Source organism: Aquarana catesbeiana, linkage group LG07, assembly GCF_042186555.1.
Source record: "Aquarana catesbeiana isolate 2022-GZ linkage group LG07, ASM4218655v1, whole genome shotgun sequence".
Lineage (NCBI taxonomy): Eukaryota > Metazoa > Chordata > Amphibia > Anura > Ranidae > Aquarana > Aquarana catesbeiana.
The window spans coordinates 53506948-53523610 of record NC_133330.1 but is presented as its reverse complement, the minus strand read 5'-3'; the positions used below and the strand labels follow the sequence as shown (position 1 = coordinate 53523610).

Sequence of the window (16663 nt, the reverse complement as noted above, 5' to 3'; positions counted from 1 at the left end):
GGGGTTCCCCTGTGGGGAAATTCCACGCCGTTTTTATCAATGAACATTTATATGCATTGCCGGACCGACAATTCATTATAGCTGGCGTTAGCGATAGTAGTTTTACATGACTTTTTTTCCTTTAGAAATTTAATTTTGCTGTCACTGTTCTAAACACGGGAAACATACGCCCCTTTACAGGCATACTATAGACACCCCCAGGTACGAAATTTAAAGGAATATTACACTTTTATTGTTTCACTTTAAGCATTATTAAAATCACTGCTCCCGAAAAAACTGCCGTTTTTAAAACTTTTTTTGCATTGATAAATGTCCCCTGGGGCAGGACCCAGGTCCCCAAACACTTTTTATGATAATACCATGCATATAAGCTTTTAAAATGAGCACTTTTTATTTCTCCCATAGACTTTTAAGGGTGTCCCGCGGCTTTCGAATTTGCCGCGAACACCCCAAATTGTTCGCTGTTCGGGGAACTGGCGAATAGCCAATGTTCGAGTCAAACTCATGTTCGACCCGAACATAAAGCCCATCCCTACTACTGTGTTGTTCACTGTCCTCTTTGCTGGAGAGGCAGCTTCACCTTGGACCTGCAGTGCAAGAATCTCCCTGCTTCTTCTTTATCCTTTCTGTGGATCTGTGCTTTCTACATCAATCCTGTCCCTTCTTAAATATTACCCCGTCAGTCATTGGGGTTCAGCCCTAACATGAGTAAGCAAAGCCACCACGACACAGAGACACGGTACAGAATAAGATATGGTAAGTCAGTATTGGGAAAGAGATCAGCTGTACAGAGACCATAGGCAATACTGCCTACCAGACCTTTTCCCACAGGTTGCCTTTTTTCAGCACACCTTCCACAGCCGAGGCATTTTTCAATAAACACACCAAGTAAATCTTTTGTGTACATTTTATGCAACAACTTTATTTGGGTCATAATGCAATTACAATATAGATTGTCCACTTAGATCAATACATTGTTAACATAATATGCATTTAATAGTAACTACACCATTTGTGCTCAGATTTAGCCAAAAGTACAGCAAAATGTACAACAAATCAATGGACTAGGTAGATCACATCATCTACGATGCCCTGGGTTAGTATTAAGAACTAGTATATTCATTACTTACTTATAAATTGTTCATTATTGATATGTTTTCATTTAAAAAAATCAAAAACACGGACCACCAAATCAATGGCAGCCAGTCGCCACAAGGCCAGATTATAAACCACATTGCTGATGAAAATACAATAGAACCTCTTTATTTCTGTATAAATACCTCACATGGTCTCTGGACAGGACAATTTCATTATTATGTGATCCAGACACTAAAAGACCCAGTTCCAAGATATGGCAATAAGGTTGTATTGCACCAGCTTACAGAAAAACAGACAGCTAGTGTCTAATGGGAGCACAGTTCAAAAGACGAAGAAGTTAAACAGCAGAGGCAGCCATTTTGGAAGCTGGCTAAAAAGTTGTGAAAATGTGACCTATTAATTTATTAGGGACAGCTGTACAGCTGAACAAACCTCCCAACCTTCTTAGAAGGGTTAGAGGTACACAGTTTCTTGCTCAAACTTCATAGAGGAAAAGCACACTCCACTACTACAACCCTAGTTACGAGGATCAATGGGATTTCGGATGCAAAAAAAAGATTGGTTAAAGCCCAAATTCATGTTTTCTAAGCCCCCCTCCTTTAAGCATCTTCCATGCTACAAATCTCACTTTATACATACCTTAAATTTTGTAGTCTTTTGGTGATATTCACAGGCTCCTCTAATGGTGGTTGGGTGGTCTTCATTCCTGTACAGTGCGACTCTTGCATAATGACATGTGAGCACTGTGCTGTCCTAGAGCACTTTGAACCTAGGCCGGGGTGATGTTCATGATGGGTTGGGCCCACAGGATGAGTTAAATGATGCTGGTTATTACTACATCATGAAATGTATTTTTGAATGCAAGCGGAGTAATGCCCCGTACACACGGTCGGATTTTCCGATGGAAAATGTCCGATCAGAGCGTGTTGTCGGAAATTCCGACCGTGTGTGGGCTCCATCACACATTTTCCATCGGATTTTCTGACACACAAAGTTTGAGAGCAGGATATAAAATTTTCCAACAACAAAATCCGTTGTCGGAAATTCCAATCGTGTGTACACAAATCCGACGGACAAAGTGCCACGCATGCTCAGAATAAATAAAGAGATAAAAGCTATTGGCCACTGCCCCGTTTATAGTCCCGATGTACGTGTTTTACGTCACCGCGTTCAGAATGATCGGATTTTCCGACAACTTTGTGTGACCGTGTGTATGCAAGACAAATATGAGCCAACAACTGTCGGAAAAAATCCTAGGATTTTGTTGTCGGAATATTCGAACAAAGTCCGACCGTGTGTACGGGGCATAAGTATCTGAAATCAACTTGGTATCTCTTTTTTGCAAGTCCCTGTAAAAAAAGCTCAGATTGGGAGAGGAGAAGCACCCTGTTGTGCTGCAGTATGTCATGTCAAAGAGCATGCTGCTGGGAGGAGAGAGCAGAATAAAAAAAGATGAGCTCATCAGTCTATTGGTTCTCTTTCATTGGCCAGTCACAGGCTGTGGAAAGGACAAGACCTGTAAGTGTTACTTAACTGCTGCACAGAAAAATCAGGTCTCCTGCCCAGCCAGGACTGTGCTGTGTGGCAGAGCTGTGTAAACCACAAGACTGGATCGCCAAATATACAAATCAAAACAACTTACATATATGTGTTTAATCTGCATTTAGCTGTTTGCCTGGAGTTCGGCTCCAAACCCACTGATGATTTGTTTCATCTATACTGATGTTTCTTTGAGATCAATTAGAGCAGCCATTGTCAAAGAGAGTTCCATTGAACCCCAGTTTTCCTCCAGAGGTTGGCAGGGATTCCTTGAGCAGATGCTGATTGTCCTCCCATCTGATGGTGTCGGCATAGTTCCAGAATCAGTGCCACTTGGCAGAGCCAGATGCATGAGCTTTTTAACTGTCTGTAAGAGTGGCATTCTGACCACCTCTGTAGGGGGCATTTTTCTCACTGTCCACCAATAAATTTTTTTTTCAAGAGTTCCCAGAGGCCTGAAAATTATTTCAAGGGTTCCTCTGTGGTGAAAACATGACAAACTGAAATATAGGGACAAAAGAGAAGGGAAGGACACAGGGATTCCCTAAAACAGGGAATTTTTTGGAGATATAGGACAATACTTAGATAAAATTGTAACCACTGACAAACTGAAATATAGGAACAAAAGAGAAGGGAAGGACACAGGGATTCCCTAAAACAGGGATTTTTTTTGAGATATAGGACAATACTTCTTAGATAAAATTGTAACCACTGAGAATAAAGAGAGGTTCAACTGTCCAAGGAACTATGAGATATTGGGCCCAAGTGTAAGGTGGATGCCCATTTATTACTTGGTTGGTTATGTTATATTATGTTGGGGCTTGATTTATTAAAGGGTCAAGTGATATGGGATAAGATGAAAATAAGTGAACCTGCGTCTGATTTACCACAGTATTGAGGTCAAGTCAACCTGTTTGCACTCAAACATCCAATCATGTGCAGAGGAATATAAAAAATTATTGAGCTTCTTTCCACCAAATGTTTGAAGTGATATGGAGGAGGAAATAATAGGGCCCCAATTAAAAGTCCTTCCATGGATAGAACCCCATTTAAAACCAAAAAGAAGCGAGCTGACACTATTTGTAAGTGCCACGTTAAAGGTGTGGGACGGTATAATGAAAAAGGGGAAGCTCTCTACAATAATAGGTCCCATGACTCCTATGTTTTATAACCCCGAATTCCCTCTAGCAATGATGAGTAGACATTTTTTTAAATGGAATAGGTTGGAAGATACAAGATTGGTTCAAGTCTTGGAGAATGGGAAAATACCCACATTGAGGGAAAAGGGAGAGGGAAACGAAAAAAATGGCTGCAGTACCAACAATTACAGGCATTTATTGAACCCAAAATAGTTAGGATAAATAGACCATTGACCAGGTTTGAAAAACTATTGCTGGGAGAACAGGTCCCAATCAAGAAATTATCGAAAATATATGACGAATTTATTCCGAGTAGCCCCCTCAAAGAGTTAACAAGCATAAGGATATGGGAAGAAGTAATAGGAAGACCTTTATTGGAGGAAGAATGGGAAAGGGTTTTCGAAATTATGCACAGAGGGACCATTGCAAATAAATATCAAGAGAGAAATTATAAAATCGTGATGAGGTGGTATAGGTGCCCAGTTACCTTAATTTCAATCAACAAAGGAAATACAGATTTATGCTGGAGATGCAAAGTAGAAAATGGAACAATGGAACATATATGGTACGGATATCATCTGGTGAAAGGATTTTGGAAGAAGATATACGAGATCTATTATAAGGTATCAGGAGTGGAACTGACCCAGAGTATGGAAATTTCATTACTGTCTGATACCAAAGTCAATAAAATCAATTAAAAAAGACATCATTCACCATATGACATCAGCAGCGAGAACAATAATAGCAAAAAACTGGAAAAAAACAAAGAGTCCAGCCTTAGCAGATTGGATATGTGAGATGAACGAAATACAATACATGGAGGAACGTATCAGAGAGGAAGGAAATATAATAAATCAATTACCCGAGAATTGGAAAAAATGGGAGGAGTTTCGGTCATCGAGAGCGGTAGTAGAATTTATATAGGGAAGGAGGAATGAGGATATGTAGACCTTTTGAAATTTTTTTTTTTTCTTTGTATGAATGAAGCATGTATGGGAAGATAGGTAAGAGGGGGGTGGGTAAGGGTAAGAGGGTAAGTTGTTTTTTTAGGGGTATAGAAAGAGTAGGATAGGATTGAAGGATGTAGGCGCTTACAGCCTGTTAAAAAGTAAAATCTTTTATGTAATAGAAATAAGAAGAACATGTTGTAAAACGCTTGGTTTAAATGGGATGTAAGGATATTTATGATTGTTTTAAATGTAATGGAAAACTTAATAAAGAGAGATTGAAAACAAATGTTTGAAGTATAAACAGGTTTAGTTCACCTCACACCAAACTTAACCAGGCCTGCTCTGTGAATACTAAATCAGCCTTTCTCTATCTCGCAATGGTTCTTCCTGCCAATAAGGACACTTATTGTTCAAGCTCATTGGACATGTTACACTTTTTGCTAAGTTTTCAGTAAGTGAAAAATGTATGGACAATAAAATACATAATTTATTGTATCCCCACACCTTTCATGGGCCTACAAATTCATCAGGGCTAAAACAACAATAAACTATAAACCCTTATTGCAGTTTTAGCCCAGATGAAAGGGGTATTTCTAGGCTCCTGAAGCACACTGGCATTCATTATATTAGGAAATAAATGTCTTGTTTTACACTTATAACAGATGTTTTGACCGCCACCTTGGTGGCCTCTTTTTTACGTTTATTGCTGTTTTGCTGGGTATATTGTACTTCCTTTCATAGACATTCTCTATTAAAAAGGAACCCAACACAGGATCCAGAACATCTGATCTACAGCTCCACAATTATAGTAGAGGCAGGCCTTGGTAAGAATGCCCTCTGTTAAGTTCTAGGTCTGTGGAAAGGTCACATAGGCTATGGCTTTGGTAATCAGATGCAGACTTTCCCCTGCAGTACTCCATGTTGGCCCTAACTCTTTCACGACCATAGGTCGGTAATACCTAGAGACCCTGGCTAAATTTGACAGTGTTAGCATGCGTTGGTTACCTTGACAATACTTTTATAACAAACTTGCATGCTTAAATCATTTTTATATGATTTTTTTAGGCATATAAGGCCTTTGGTACACTGTTTTAACAAAAACCCTGTTTTATTAAGCAGGAAGCTCTGCTTCTGTCTTATCAGTGCTGAACAGTGCTGTGCCTTTCTGATCCTCTTACATCTGCAAGTCAGGTGTATCTGGCTCAACACAATAGACAGTTTGACATGTAACATCCAAATGCTCATGGTAACCAGAGACCATTTGATATCTGCCCTGGTCTTATTTTAATTGCAGTAGCTCTAGAGCAGCAGTTTTTTCTACTCATATACAAAAGAATTTTGCTACTTGGCATATTTTATGATATCATAGGTGTGTGCAGCCTATTGCATTTGGATTTGCACCCCAAAGCTCAAACACACATGCGTGTGTGTGTGTCTATATATATGGCCCTGGCACATTGCTCTCCCCTGCTGGCACAGTGAAAGAGGAGTGCGTAAGCACTTCTCTTTTGGCAGAGTTGGTAAGAGGGAGATCTTTCCCATCTCCCCACTGCTACACAGAGTGATAATGCTAATGCACACTAGGTTATTAGGGTGTGCTCAGGCACAACTGGCACACGCCTATGAATGATATTGTTATTTGGTAATGTTGTGCCTTACAGATTCATGTTTAATGTGAGTTTTAAGAATAGGCCCAATTTAACATATTATAGTGTACAGATGCCAAAAGTGGCGTTCATAGTCATCAAAGGCCCCCTGTGCATGTAGAATTTTTGTCCCCCCCCCTATTAAACTTTTCCCCAAGTGAAAACACTTATTCACTTGTACACACATGCAGGTAAAGAGCAGCCTTTTTGATTCCCTGAATTCTCTAGCTGGGGTCAGACAGAACACTACTCATAACCAAGCACCCACCTGAACCACACCTATTATAAACGGACCCCTACCTCCCAGGGCTTCCTTGTGCAGATGCACAGTTTGCACCAATGACACGTTCTCCTTAGGTATCAGTAAGATACCTGGGCCTGTTCATAGCCATATAAATCAAAATTATAAAGTCCAAGGTCCTATTTAATCTCTGATTCCTAGCCCTCATAAATAAGCCGCACACTCTGCCATGAACATTGGCTTGTCTTCGTCCTCCTCTGCTTAGGTGTTGTACTTTTATTGTGCTTTAGTAAATATTTTTTGTGCTCTTAATGTATACATATATTTATATATCTATATTTATATTCCCTGGAGAGTAGCTACAGTATACCATAGACTGTAAACATATACCACAGTAACTTGGTCCTCAATTCACACATACAGTGGAAATCACAACTCATTGGATAGACATTGGGTGATGCTGATGTCTGCTTCTGAAAGATTGGTAAAAGTACAAAGACTTCACAAGTGTTCCTAACCTACCAGAAAAAAGATCCATATTGACATGGATGTTATTGGGTTCACATGCACAAATTTCAATTCGTGGACTAGAATTGGAGTCTGGAAAGGCTCTCAAATGTCCCAAGGTAAGTAGTTCCATATACACAGGTCCCCATTTACGCTGGGTGAAAAATATTGTGAGTTTCGCATATAGAAATACCCAAAACTACAACGAATAGTTCAACTCGGCACAATGATACGGCATATATGGTTACAGTACAGCATCTGTTTCATTTAACTGTTAAAAAGTTATAGTATGGAGCAATAGTAACAGTGTCCAACCATACTTTACAGGATCATGCGGAAAAAAAAAATGCAGGCAAAATAGGAGTAACATCAAACACGCAACTTCTGAGAATAATGTAGCATGCGGGAGTCGAGGGAAAGGTACTATTATTAGCACAATAAAATTAGCATTTTTTGTCACATATTAGGATGTCTAGGTAAAACACAAAGAACTGGTATTTTCTACATTACTGATCTTCACCGTTTCCTATACGTACTAGAATACCATGATTCACCATTTGTACTGTGGCAGGTTCAAGAAACTGCACCGAATTTGAAAAACACTGTATCATTCCTCCTGGAATTAGATTTCGTCAAGGTGTCTGTGGTCGGCACAGAGGAACACATTAAATCTGATTGGCAAAAGATGTTGGGCCAGTTTGGTTATACCGTGACTGGTTATAGTTTTGTTGTCCAAGTCCAACGGGCTGTCCAAAACTTGGCTGCTGGCCGAAGCCTGCTTGTGGTTGATTATATGGTGGAGTTGGTCCATAGGGGTCTTGATTGTATCCACCCTGGTTTAAAGATTGGCTACCAGACTGTTTCTCCACTGGCTCTTGGGGATATCTACTCCCAGAAGCGTGCCAGCCTGTCTCCTTAAAGACAAACCATATGTTTCCAGCCCACAGAATAAAATTCAGGAACCCAAACACCTGAAAGTAAAAAAAAGAAACTATAAATATGACAATGTATACACATATAAGGCGGAATTGAACCAGAAATTCAGAACTATGATTATTTTGAAGCATCTCATATTTTGTGTATATATTGCCAGGATTTTTACTATTGTAAAGAAATTAAAGATCCAATGAAGTTTGTTGAAAATCTCCATAATGACCAGTTGATATTCCTTAGTGAAATTGTTGTGCGTTTAAATTTAATGTATACTGGTATTGTATTTAGTTTTTTATTTACTGTCTGGAAAAAAACAACATTTTTAGAAAGATTTTTTTTTATTTTTAGTTAGGTAATTATGACATATCACATGTTAATATTTTGATTTCTGCTTTTGCACCAGCAGGTGGAGCTTTAGGCTGCGTATAACATTTTCCAATCTCTCTATTGCTTCTTTGATGTGAAGCATTTTGTTTAAGCTGGTCACATGGTAGAATACTCACTGAAGGACCGTATTTAAAAATAAAAGTTTTAGGCTGACCTAAGTCTCAAAATAGGCAGCTGCTGCTATGCTGTCACCTTATCTAACCCATAGTACTCTAGAAATCCTTTTGTTATGTAGGAAAGGGCAAAATGGCAGATTCCCTTTAAAGTAAACCTCTACTGGCTAAAAAAGTAGTGAACTACCTTGTAGCATATATGGACAAATGTTTCTGGACAACTGGCCATCATAAACTATATAAGCTTGATGAACATCTTATTCCAAATCCATGGCCATTGAAATTAAGTTTTTCCCTCCCCCTATGTATCTATAACACCCTCCAATCTTCTGGGGTGGCTTTCAACAACATTTTGATCCAATTTATCCCACAGGTGTTCAGTAAGGATGAGGTCTGGCCTCTGTGCAAGCCACTCAAGTTCCTCCACACCAAACACGTCAATCCACATCCTTATGGAGCTGGCTTTGCCCACAGCAGCACAGTTATGCTGGAATAGAAAAGGGCCTTCCCAAAACTATTGTCACAAAGTTGGAAGTAAACAATTGCCTAAAATATTATTGTATGCTATGCCATTACCTCTACCATTCACAGGAAACACAAACTCAATAATTTGGAGAAATGTCCACATACTTTTGGTCATAAAGCATGCATGATGGTCAGGTTTCCAAAAACCTTTAGCCATAGAGTAGAAACAATATTGCGACCATGCCTTACATCAGAAGCACAATGACTCTTCCACATGAACATAATAATTTACTGATGTTTATATGTAGGATCTACAGTTATGATTCTAAACACCTCTCAAAAGAAGGGGCACTTTACATTAAAATACCACATGGAAATGGCAAAAGAAATTGGCAAGTATTTACAGAAGGGTCCTATTGACTACAATTGACACGCATGGCAAGCAGCCCCACATGCCAAATGCAACACGCTGTATAAAATTTGCCGAATTGTAATGTAGCTGCGACAATGTGTGCAAACCTGAGCATGCTTAGACAATGCATGATTGTAGGTAGGTGGAAGGGGGCAGGAAATTGAAGAACAACCACCTATTTTTACTGTTTCTTTGCTCCCCGTGCCAGCGAGGCCTAAAAGGAAATCTCTACTCATCAAATCTTTGGATTAGTTTTGGGGAAGGATTCTTTAAATTGGACTGGAATCCTTTTTCTTACAACTAACAGCATTTCCAGCTCTAATTAGAAGAATGCATCAGCTCACTAATGGGAATTATTCTGACTGCCGTTGACGGAGTTAAGGAACGTTTTTCCCTCTGGGAGGATAAACTGTCAGCAGCGATGCCGTTTTTTGATTTTCCTTATTTCTGGATCAACAGCATCAGACTAAGAATTGTAAGGACTTCATGAAGCGTCAAATATTTTATTATATCATAAACTAAATATAGTATAATATAAATGTACAGAAGGTTTGTAAAGAGAGAGCCAAACATCTTCTACCCTTTCTAAATCATTGGGCAGATTTATAAAAATCGTGACGTAGCAACCACTTACAAAATCTGTAATTTTTTTAAAAAGAAAAACTGGAATATGATTGGTTGCCAAGATGGGCACTTCATTCTTCCACTAATTCTAAATGATTTTAAGGTCATAGCAGATGCTCCTTAATGACCCTTAAATAAATAATAATAATAAACCTATAAGAGAACACCTGGTTAGCATTGGGATCGGCGCTCCTACAGAGAAAGGATGTTTTATCTCCACCAGAGAGCACCCCAATAAAATAAAGCGTTTATCAGCTTTGTGCTGTTCTGCGGAGATGGTGTATAGTGTTACCTTTCAAGTTCAAATTGAATTTGGTGATGAATGAAGATGTGAGTGACTCCCTCATCTATTATTCATCTCCCTGGTACATCTGTCACACGCCTGGCATTTATATTCAAATTATTGAGTGTCACAGGAAAATGTAATCTTAAATGCTTTTTAGATTAAATTTCTAGACTGTATGTGTTCTAGGGGGGATTATAATTAGTTAACCTTGACACTGCGTGATTTATTGTGCCTAACCCAATTCAAACGACTCCAGAAGTGTAAAATGTTCCTATAGCTGGGTAAAATATTTTGTTTAAAGGCACTGAAATATTTGTATAGTAATGATGTTTGGGACAAGAACCAAGTAACTCAGTAAATAAATTCCTGGCAAACATCTAGAATGCTTTTCTGAGTGTTTAGCCCCATTGCCTGTCAAAGTCTATGACATGATGAAATATGCTGCGACTGGATGCAGCTGGACACTGTACCAAGTTGTACTACAGGAACACAGGTAATATGCATTCTGGGCATAGTTCCTGGATCACATAGGGCCCTAAGCACGGGCACCACTCAGTGTAGCATAGAATTTGACAGGCTGCAAGCAGCAGGGGTTGGATGCTACACCTGTGTCTCCCAGGTGCATGAAAAGCTGTGATTTAGCACACAGGTGCTAAACGCCCAGTGTGAATGTGGCCTAAGAGGATGTTTTACCTACCAAAGGCTTTGTATTTCTATCCATAAAGTCCTGGGATTTACACATATAGCGCTAACCCCCATAGGAGCTGCTGATTTGAACTGATTATTTCCCAGACAGTGAAGAAGCCACAAGTCACACAATCAACAGTCTATTTACTTCACCTATTTAGTCTACTCACTTTGGTTTCAATAATCTAGGGGATGTCTCCAAAACATTTAAGCACAGTTAATAGAGGACACAGTCTATCTCTCACAGCTGGGGACCATGAGATAGTTTGCAGAACAGTCTATTGGCACACAGCTGGGGACCATGAGATAGTTTTCAGATCAGTCTATTGGCACACGGCTGGGGACCATGTGGTAGTTTTCAAAATAGTTAAAGTCTCAACTCCTTGAGCAGATACATCCATACGCTTGATTCTCTTGATAGAATAGCTCAGCAATCAGTCCAGGGACACCTCAGGAGCAAGCAGCCCTCTGAAGCTCAGATTCATCCCTCATAGGGAAAAAGACAGTCTGCTCCAGACTTCAACTTATTTATCACCCTCCCAGACCAGCTCCTGGACACACCTCTCCAAGGATTTCCCAGGGTATAGTACATATTCAGGCCAGTAATTTGAATTTACCACCCTAAGCTCTGGAAGCTTCTCCCAGAGGCAGGGGGAAACAATCAAACTTCCAGCCTGTAAAACCATGAACAGACCAAAGCAAAAGATGACTGCTCCTCTAAATACAGAGCAAACCAAAAACTAAATTTACCTAGCATCTATACTAGGAGGGTGCTATACACAGCTGTGCCACACAGCATTGCCAGTTGGATGATACTACTCACTCTGTCTCTCTATTCCAGTACAGGAATACAGTGATGCCATCTTTTTTACCCTTAGCCTGCTGAATTGGACAGTAAGGCCCCTTTCACACCAGACTGATCAAATTTGCCTGTCCGTTTTTCAGGCAAACCGGATCGGACCACCCATTGTTCTCTGTGGTGGCGGATGTCAGCAGACATGTGTCCGTTGTCACCCATCGGCATCCGGTCCACTAAAAACAGACATATAGGGATACGTTCACAGTCCGTTAGGCAGATCGGATCGGAAGACAAATGGATGGAAATGGACATGCAGTCCTTTTTCATCACACCTCCTCATAGAGAACAGGGGGCTGTGCAGCGCGGACACGGACCTGTCATCCGCCTGCTCAGCAGGGATCAGCGGACAGGTCCACGCTGTGCAGGCGGATCCGCTTGGACAGATTCCATCTCGTGTGAAAGGAGCCTAAAGGAGCAGCGGCTGACTAATGAGGTCATCTCTCAGCTCAGTCTGCTCTCTCATCCTGTCAGCTTGTTCTTTGTCAGCACCTTGACCTACAGCATATCTGAGTGTCTCCCGAACCTGCCCCTCCTTCTCCCTGTGCTGCTTTACAGGGAATTGCAAGAAGCTGTTACCAAGGGGCAGGTACCCAATAACGGTTGTGTATAGATATTACTATACATTTTATAGTGCCAAGTCTCCTGTAACATTAGGCCGCTTTCACGCAGCTGCAGGGCGTTAAACAAGGGGACCCCTAGATCCCGGCCCCCCCTGTGTGAAATGGTAAGGGGGTACTTCCCTACCATTTCACTAAAAAACTGTCAAAAATGTTAAAAATGACAAGAGACAGTTTTTGACAATTCCTTTATTTAAATGCTTCTTCTTTCTTCTATCTTCTATGTTCCTTCATCTTCTTCTGGTTCTTCTGGTTCTTCCTCCGGTGTTCTCGTCCAGCATCTCCTCCGCAGTGTCTTCTTCCCTTCTTCTCCTTGGGCCGCTCTGCATCCATGGCATGGAGGGAGTCTCCCACACTTCTCTTCATCTTCTTCTCTTCTTCATCTTCTTCTCTTCTTCAGCTTCTTCTCTTAATCTCTTCTTCATCTTCTTCTCCGGGCCGCTCCGCATCCATGGCATGGAGGGAGGCTCCCGCTGTGTGACGTTTTTCCTCTTCTAACGGTTCTTAAATAACGGGGGGGCCACCCGGTGACCCCGCCCCCCTCTGACACACGGTGACTTGATGGGACTTCCCTGTGACGTCACGGGGAATGCCACAGGGAAGTCCCGTCATGTCCCGTGCGTCAGAGGGGGCGGGGTCACCGGGTGGCCCCGCCCCCGATATTTAAGAACCGTCAGATGGGACTGGAAACTAGCTCCGAGTGTGCGTCCCACCTCTGGGACGCACGCTCGTAGCTAGTTTCCAGTCCCATCCTTGCCTTTAGCTGTTTCTGTATTGGATCTACGATTTGTTACACTTGCATATTTTAATAAACTGGACATACTTCACGACGGAAGCCCCCTGTTTCTTTCTTTTAGTATAACGGAGAATAAAACAGATTGATGGTGGGAAGAAGTGGAGGAGCCCAGTTTTGGAACGCACGGTCGGAATTCTAAATCATTGGAGGGATCTTAAAGAGCAGAGAAACGGAAGCAGTACCTGGCCGAATAACCACCCCAAGTCACCCACTCTGTCGCTCGGTACCCCTGTGGGGGTGATTGTTTCTGGTGAGTGGGGAAACACGGGGGGGCGAGCACCTCAAGTCACCACCTGATATGAGCACAGAAGTCACTGCTTACTGTTCCTGATATCCCAGATCTGCATATTTATCAAACTTTGCTCCTCATTCAGTTTGGCCATAGAGACTTTCTGTTTTTTAAATAACATGTTTTAGAGCCTTATCTATATCTGCTTATGCATATACACGGCTGGATAATTTAAGTTTGATTTTATGGTATTTGTATTTCACTGTGATTTAATATATATTAGCACAGAGGCCAAGACACTAATAATATTTTTGGGAGTCACATATTTGCTCTGATATTGACACCTAATATCTATACATTTAGTTCATTTAAGTGGCACTGGTCCCCCAGGGGGCGCTACACTGTCACAAAACTTTAGAACTCTGGGGTTAATTTTTTTTATAAAATAATTCACTCATTTATTCACAATTTTTACATATGTAGGCACATAACTATGTATATATATGGCACTTATGCTCACTGGTTTAACACATATAGACTATTTAGTCCCAAGGAGTTGTATTTATTTATTTTTCACACATATGGCTATTTTATTTTTATTATTTTTTTCAGATCACAATTAGGTGCCCAGCTGGTTTATAGTAATTTGTTTAATTAATTTTTTATTTATATACGGTACTGAGTACAGCTCGTGTTATATGGATTCTACATCCATAAGTAATTAAAGAATGTGAAATAGGGCAGCACCAATTTTTTCCAATTTTTCAATATATTTATCAATTAGCCCCTTCGAGGAACTAATTAGGGAAAGGCAGTAGCTCTTTTTACTGTCCTAAGCGTGGATTCTTTAATTTATATTATAACATGTGTTTTATGATTGGTGGACCTTCCAGTAGTGTCAGTGTATTAAAGTGGAACTTAAATCCCTCAGCCAGAATGAACTATTTTGTATCCTTTTGCTGATGGCATTAGTAAAACTATAGGAAGGTATATTATATTTACTTTAAAACTTTTTTTTACATTTCTTGAGTTGCTTTCTGGTTTCTGGCTTAGGCCAAAATGATCTTATATGTCCCAGGAGTCTTCATGGGCATTTTTTTCTTTCATCTGGAGAAGGGGGGATGGGCTTTCTCAACTAAGCATGGCTTCCTGTCTGCTTACTATACAGCATAGTCCCACTATAGGCCCTCCCATGGATGGGAGGAGCCTGTTTTAGGGTTACATGGGTCTCTGCCAGACCACTATAAAAAGACCAGCTGCATGCATTCCAAATTCAGCTCTAAGGAAGAGGGGATACTCCTTGAAACACATCAGCTCTTTTGGACTCTCATCTCCAGATTGGGACTTGCATAGCAGACCAGGCTGGGCTGCACACCTCTTGGACTGTATTAGGCTTGATTCATATCATTGTTTGTGAGTATACACCCATATTTATTTTAACAAATAAATTGTGGCAAGGGTAAAGGGCTAGGCTGGTGCGCCCTCTGTTCCTATCTTCCTGTCTGCATGCCTGAGCTAAGGGCAGATTGATTCCAGGAAGTAAATGGTACTTACCCCTTACTCAAGATGGCCGTGGCTAGAAATTCTAGGAGGGTGTTTTTCAAAGCGATTTCTCAGCAAAATAAACCATGGAGACATGGATAGATGGGTGAGTTTGCTTTGAATGGTAATAATGAATATAATAGATTTTTCAGCTTGTGGTGCTTAGATACAGTTTAGTACTGGCCAGAGCTGCTGGAACAGGAAAGGAGATCAATGTAATATTTATCTCATGTCAATTGCAATATTCACCTTCTGTGCATGCCTAACATTTAGAAGGTTGCTGCTGCTGTAGTTGCCCATGCGATTGATAAACAGATTGGTATAAAATAATTGGGGGTTGCTGTTTGTATAGTGCGATATGAACATGCAGCAATACTGCCTTTACTCTGTACTTCCAACAAAAAATATTAGAGTAATATTTGTTGTTCTATACAGTATACAGCAATAAATGCTGTGCTCATTTACTGTAAATCTGAATTCAAGGCGGATATAAGAGACGCAAATGAATGCACTTTGCATTTAAAATTGCATTCACTGTAAGAACCTGGATGTGACCTGTTTTTAGCCTATTGCAGCAGGGCTGCTGTGGGAGAGGGTGAAGCAGCACAAGGAGCCAATCAGTTCATATACTGACAAGAAGCATGCTGATAGTCGGAGAAAGCAGAGAGATGAGCTAATCGCTGTGCTGTTTGCACTGGGATTTATAGATAGGTCCTAAAGGTCTTTACCAAGTTGCTCAATGGTGAAGTTTAAGGCTTCATGTACACTAGCAGCTCCTAAACTTGAGTTTAGGAGCTTTTGGTGTTTTTTTTGCCCAAGCTCCTAAACTCAACTCCATAAAAGCCTGTGGGGTTAATTTACTAAAGGGAAAAAGTTGCCTTCTTCAAGAGCAGTTGCTCCAGAGCTTGGTCAATGAGCAGAAGCTCTGCTGACTTCTATCATCCAATCATGTGCAAGCAAAAATGCAGTTTTTTTCATTTTCCTTGCACGGGATTGGGTACTCTTTGCAAAGTGAAGCCTTACCTCATTTACTAATCTCTGGAGCAATTGCACTTGCAGAATGCAACTGCACTCTGCAAAGTGCACAGTTTTTTTGTCTTTAGTAAATCAACCCCTGTGTGTCCATGTACACATAGGCTTTTACCAGAGTCTAGGAGCTGCTCCGGATAGGTGAGGTTCAACCTCTTCCCTCCTGAATGCGGAAGAATCATGTTCAGGATAGGAACGTTTTGACAGCCAGCAGCGGGAAAACGCAGCAAAACAGATTTTGCTGCGTTTTGCATTTTCCAGCAGCCGCAGTAAAAGATGGCTGAGTGTACATCCCTTAAGAGGTTTTTGCACAACATTTTTAAAGGTAGTCCCTACATGGCAGTGTAGGAGTTTTTGTTTTCTTTCTTCTAATCAATCTTTGTTTTGCCAGACCACAACATAAGAGGTGAAATATTTACCTACTAGTTGGCCACTGGGAGCAAAGTCATGACCATGAGCTTAGGCATGGCTGAGGATTTTCACCCTGCTTTTGTGTGACAACGCTTGTTACCACCCCCTTTCCACAGGTTTGTCCAAGGCTTTGAAGTTGAAATTCAACTTACA

At 40.7% G+C, this 16663-nt stretch overlaps 1 protein-coding gene across 2 annotated transcripts in view; it reads right to left on the bottom strand.

Moving 5' to 3' along the window:
• Positions 1 to 895: 895 nt before the first annotated feature.
• Positions 896 to 16663, bottom strand: part of SYNPR (synaptoporin) — a 324786-nt gene continuing 309018 nt past the window's right edge. For both annotated transcript variants that reach the window (XM_073592170.1, XM_073592171.1), the window contains one exon: positions 896 to 8091. In XM_073592170.1, coding sequence (XP_073448271.1) covers positions 7786 to 8091 — 306 coding nt within the window. In that variant the 3' untranslated portion in view covers positions 896 to 7785. The remainder of the gene's footprint in view (positions 8092 to 16663) is intronic.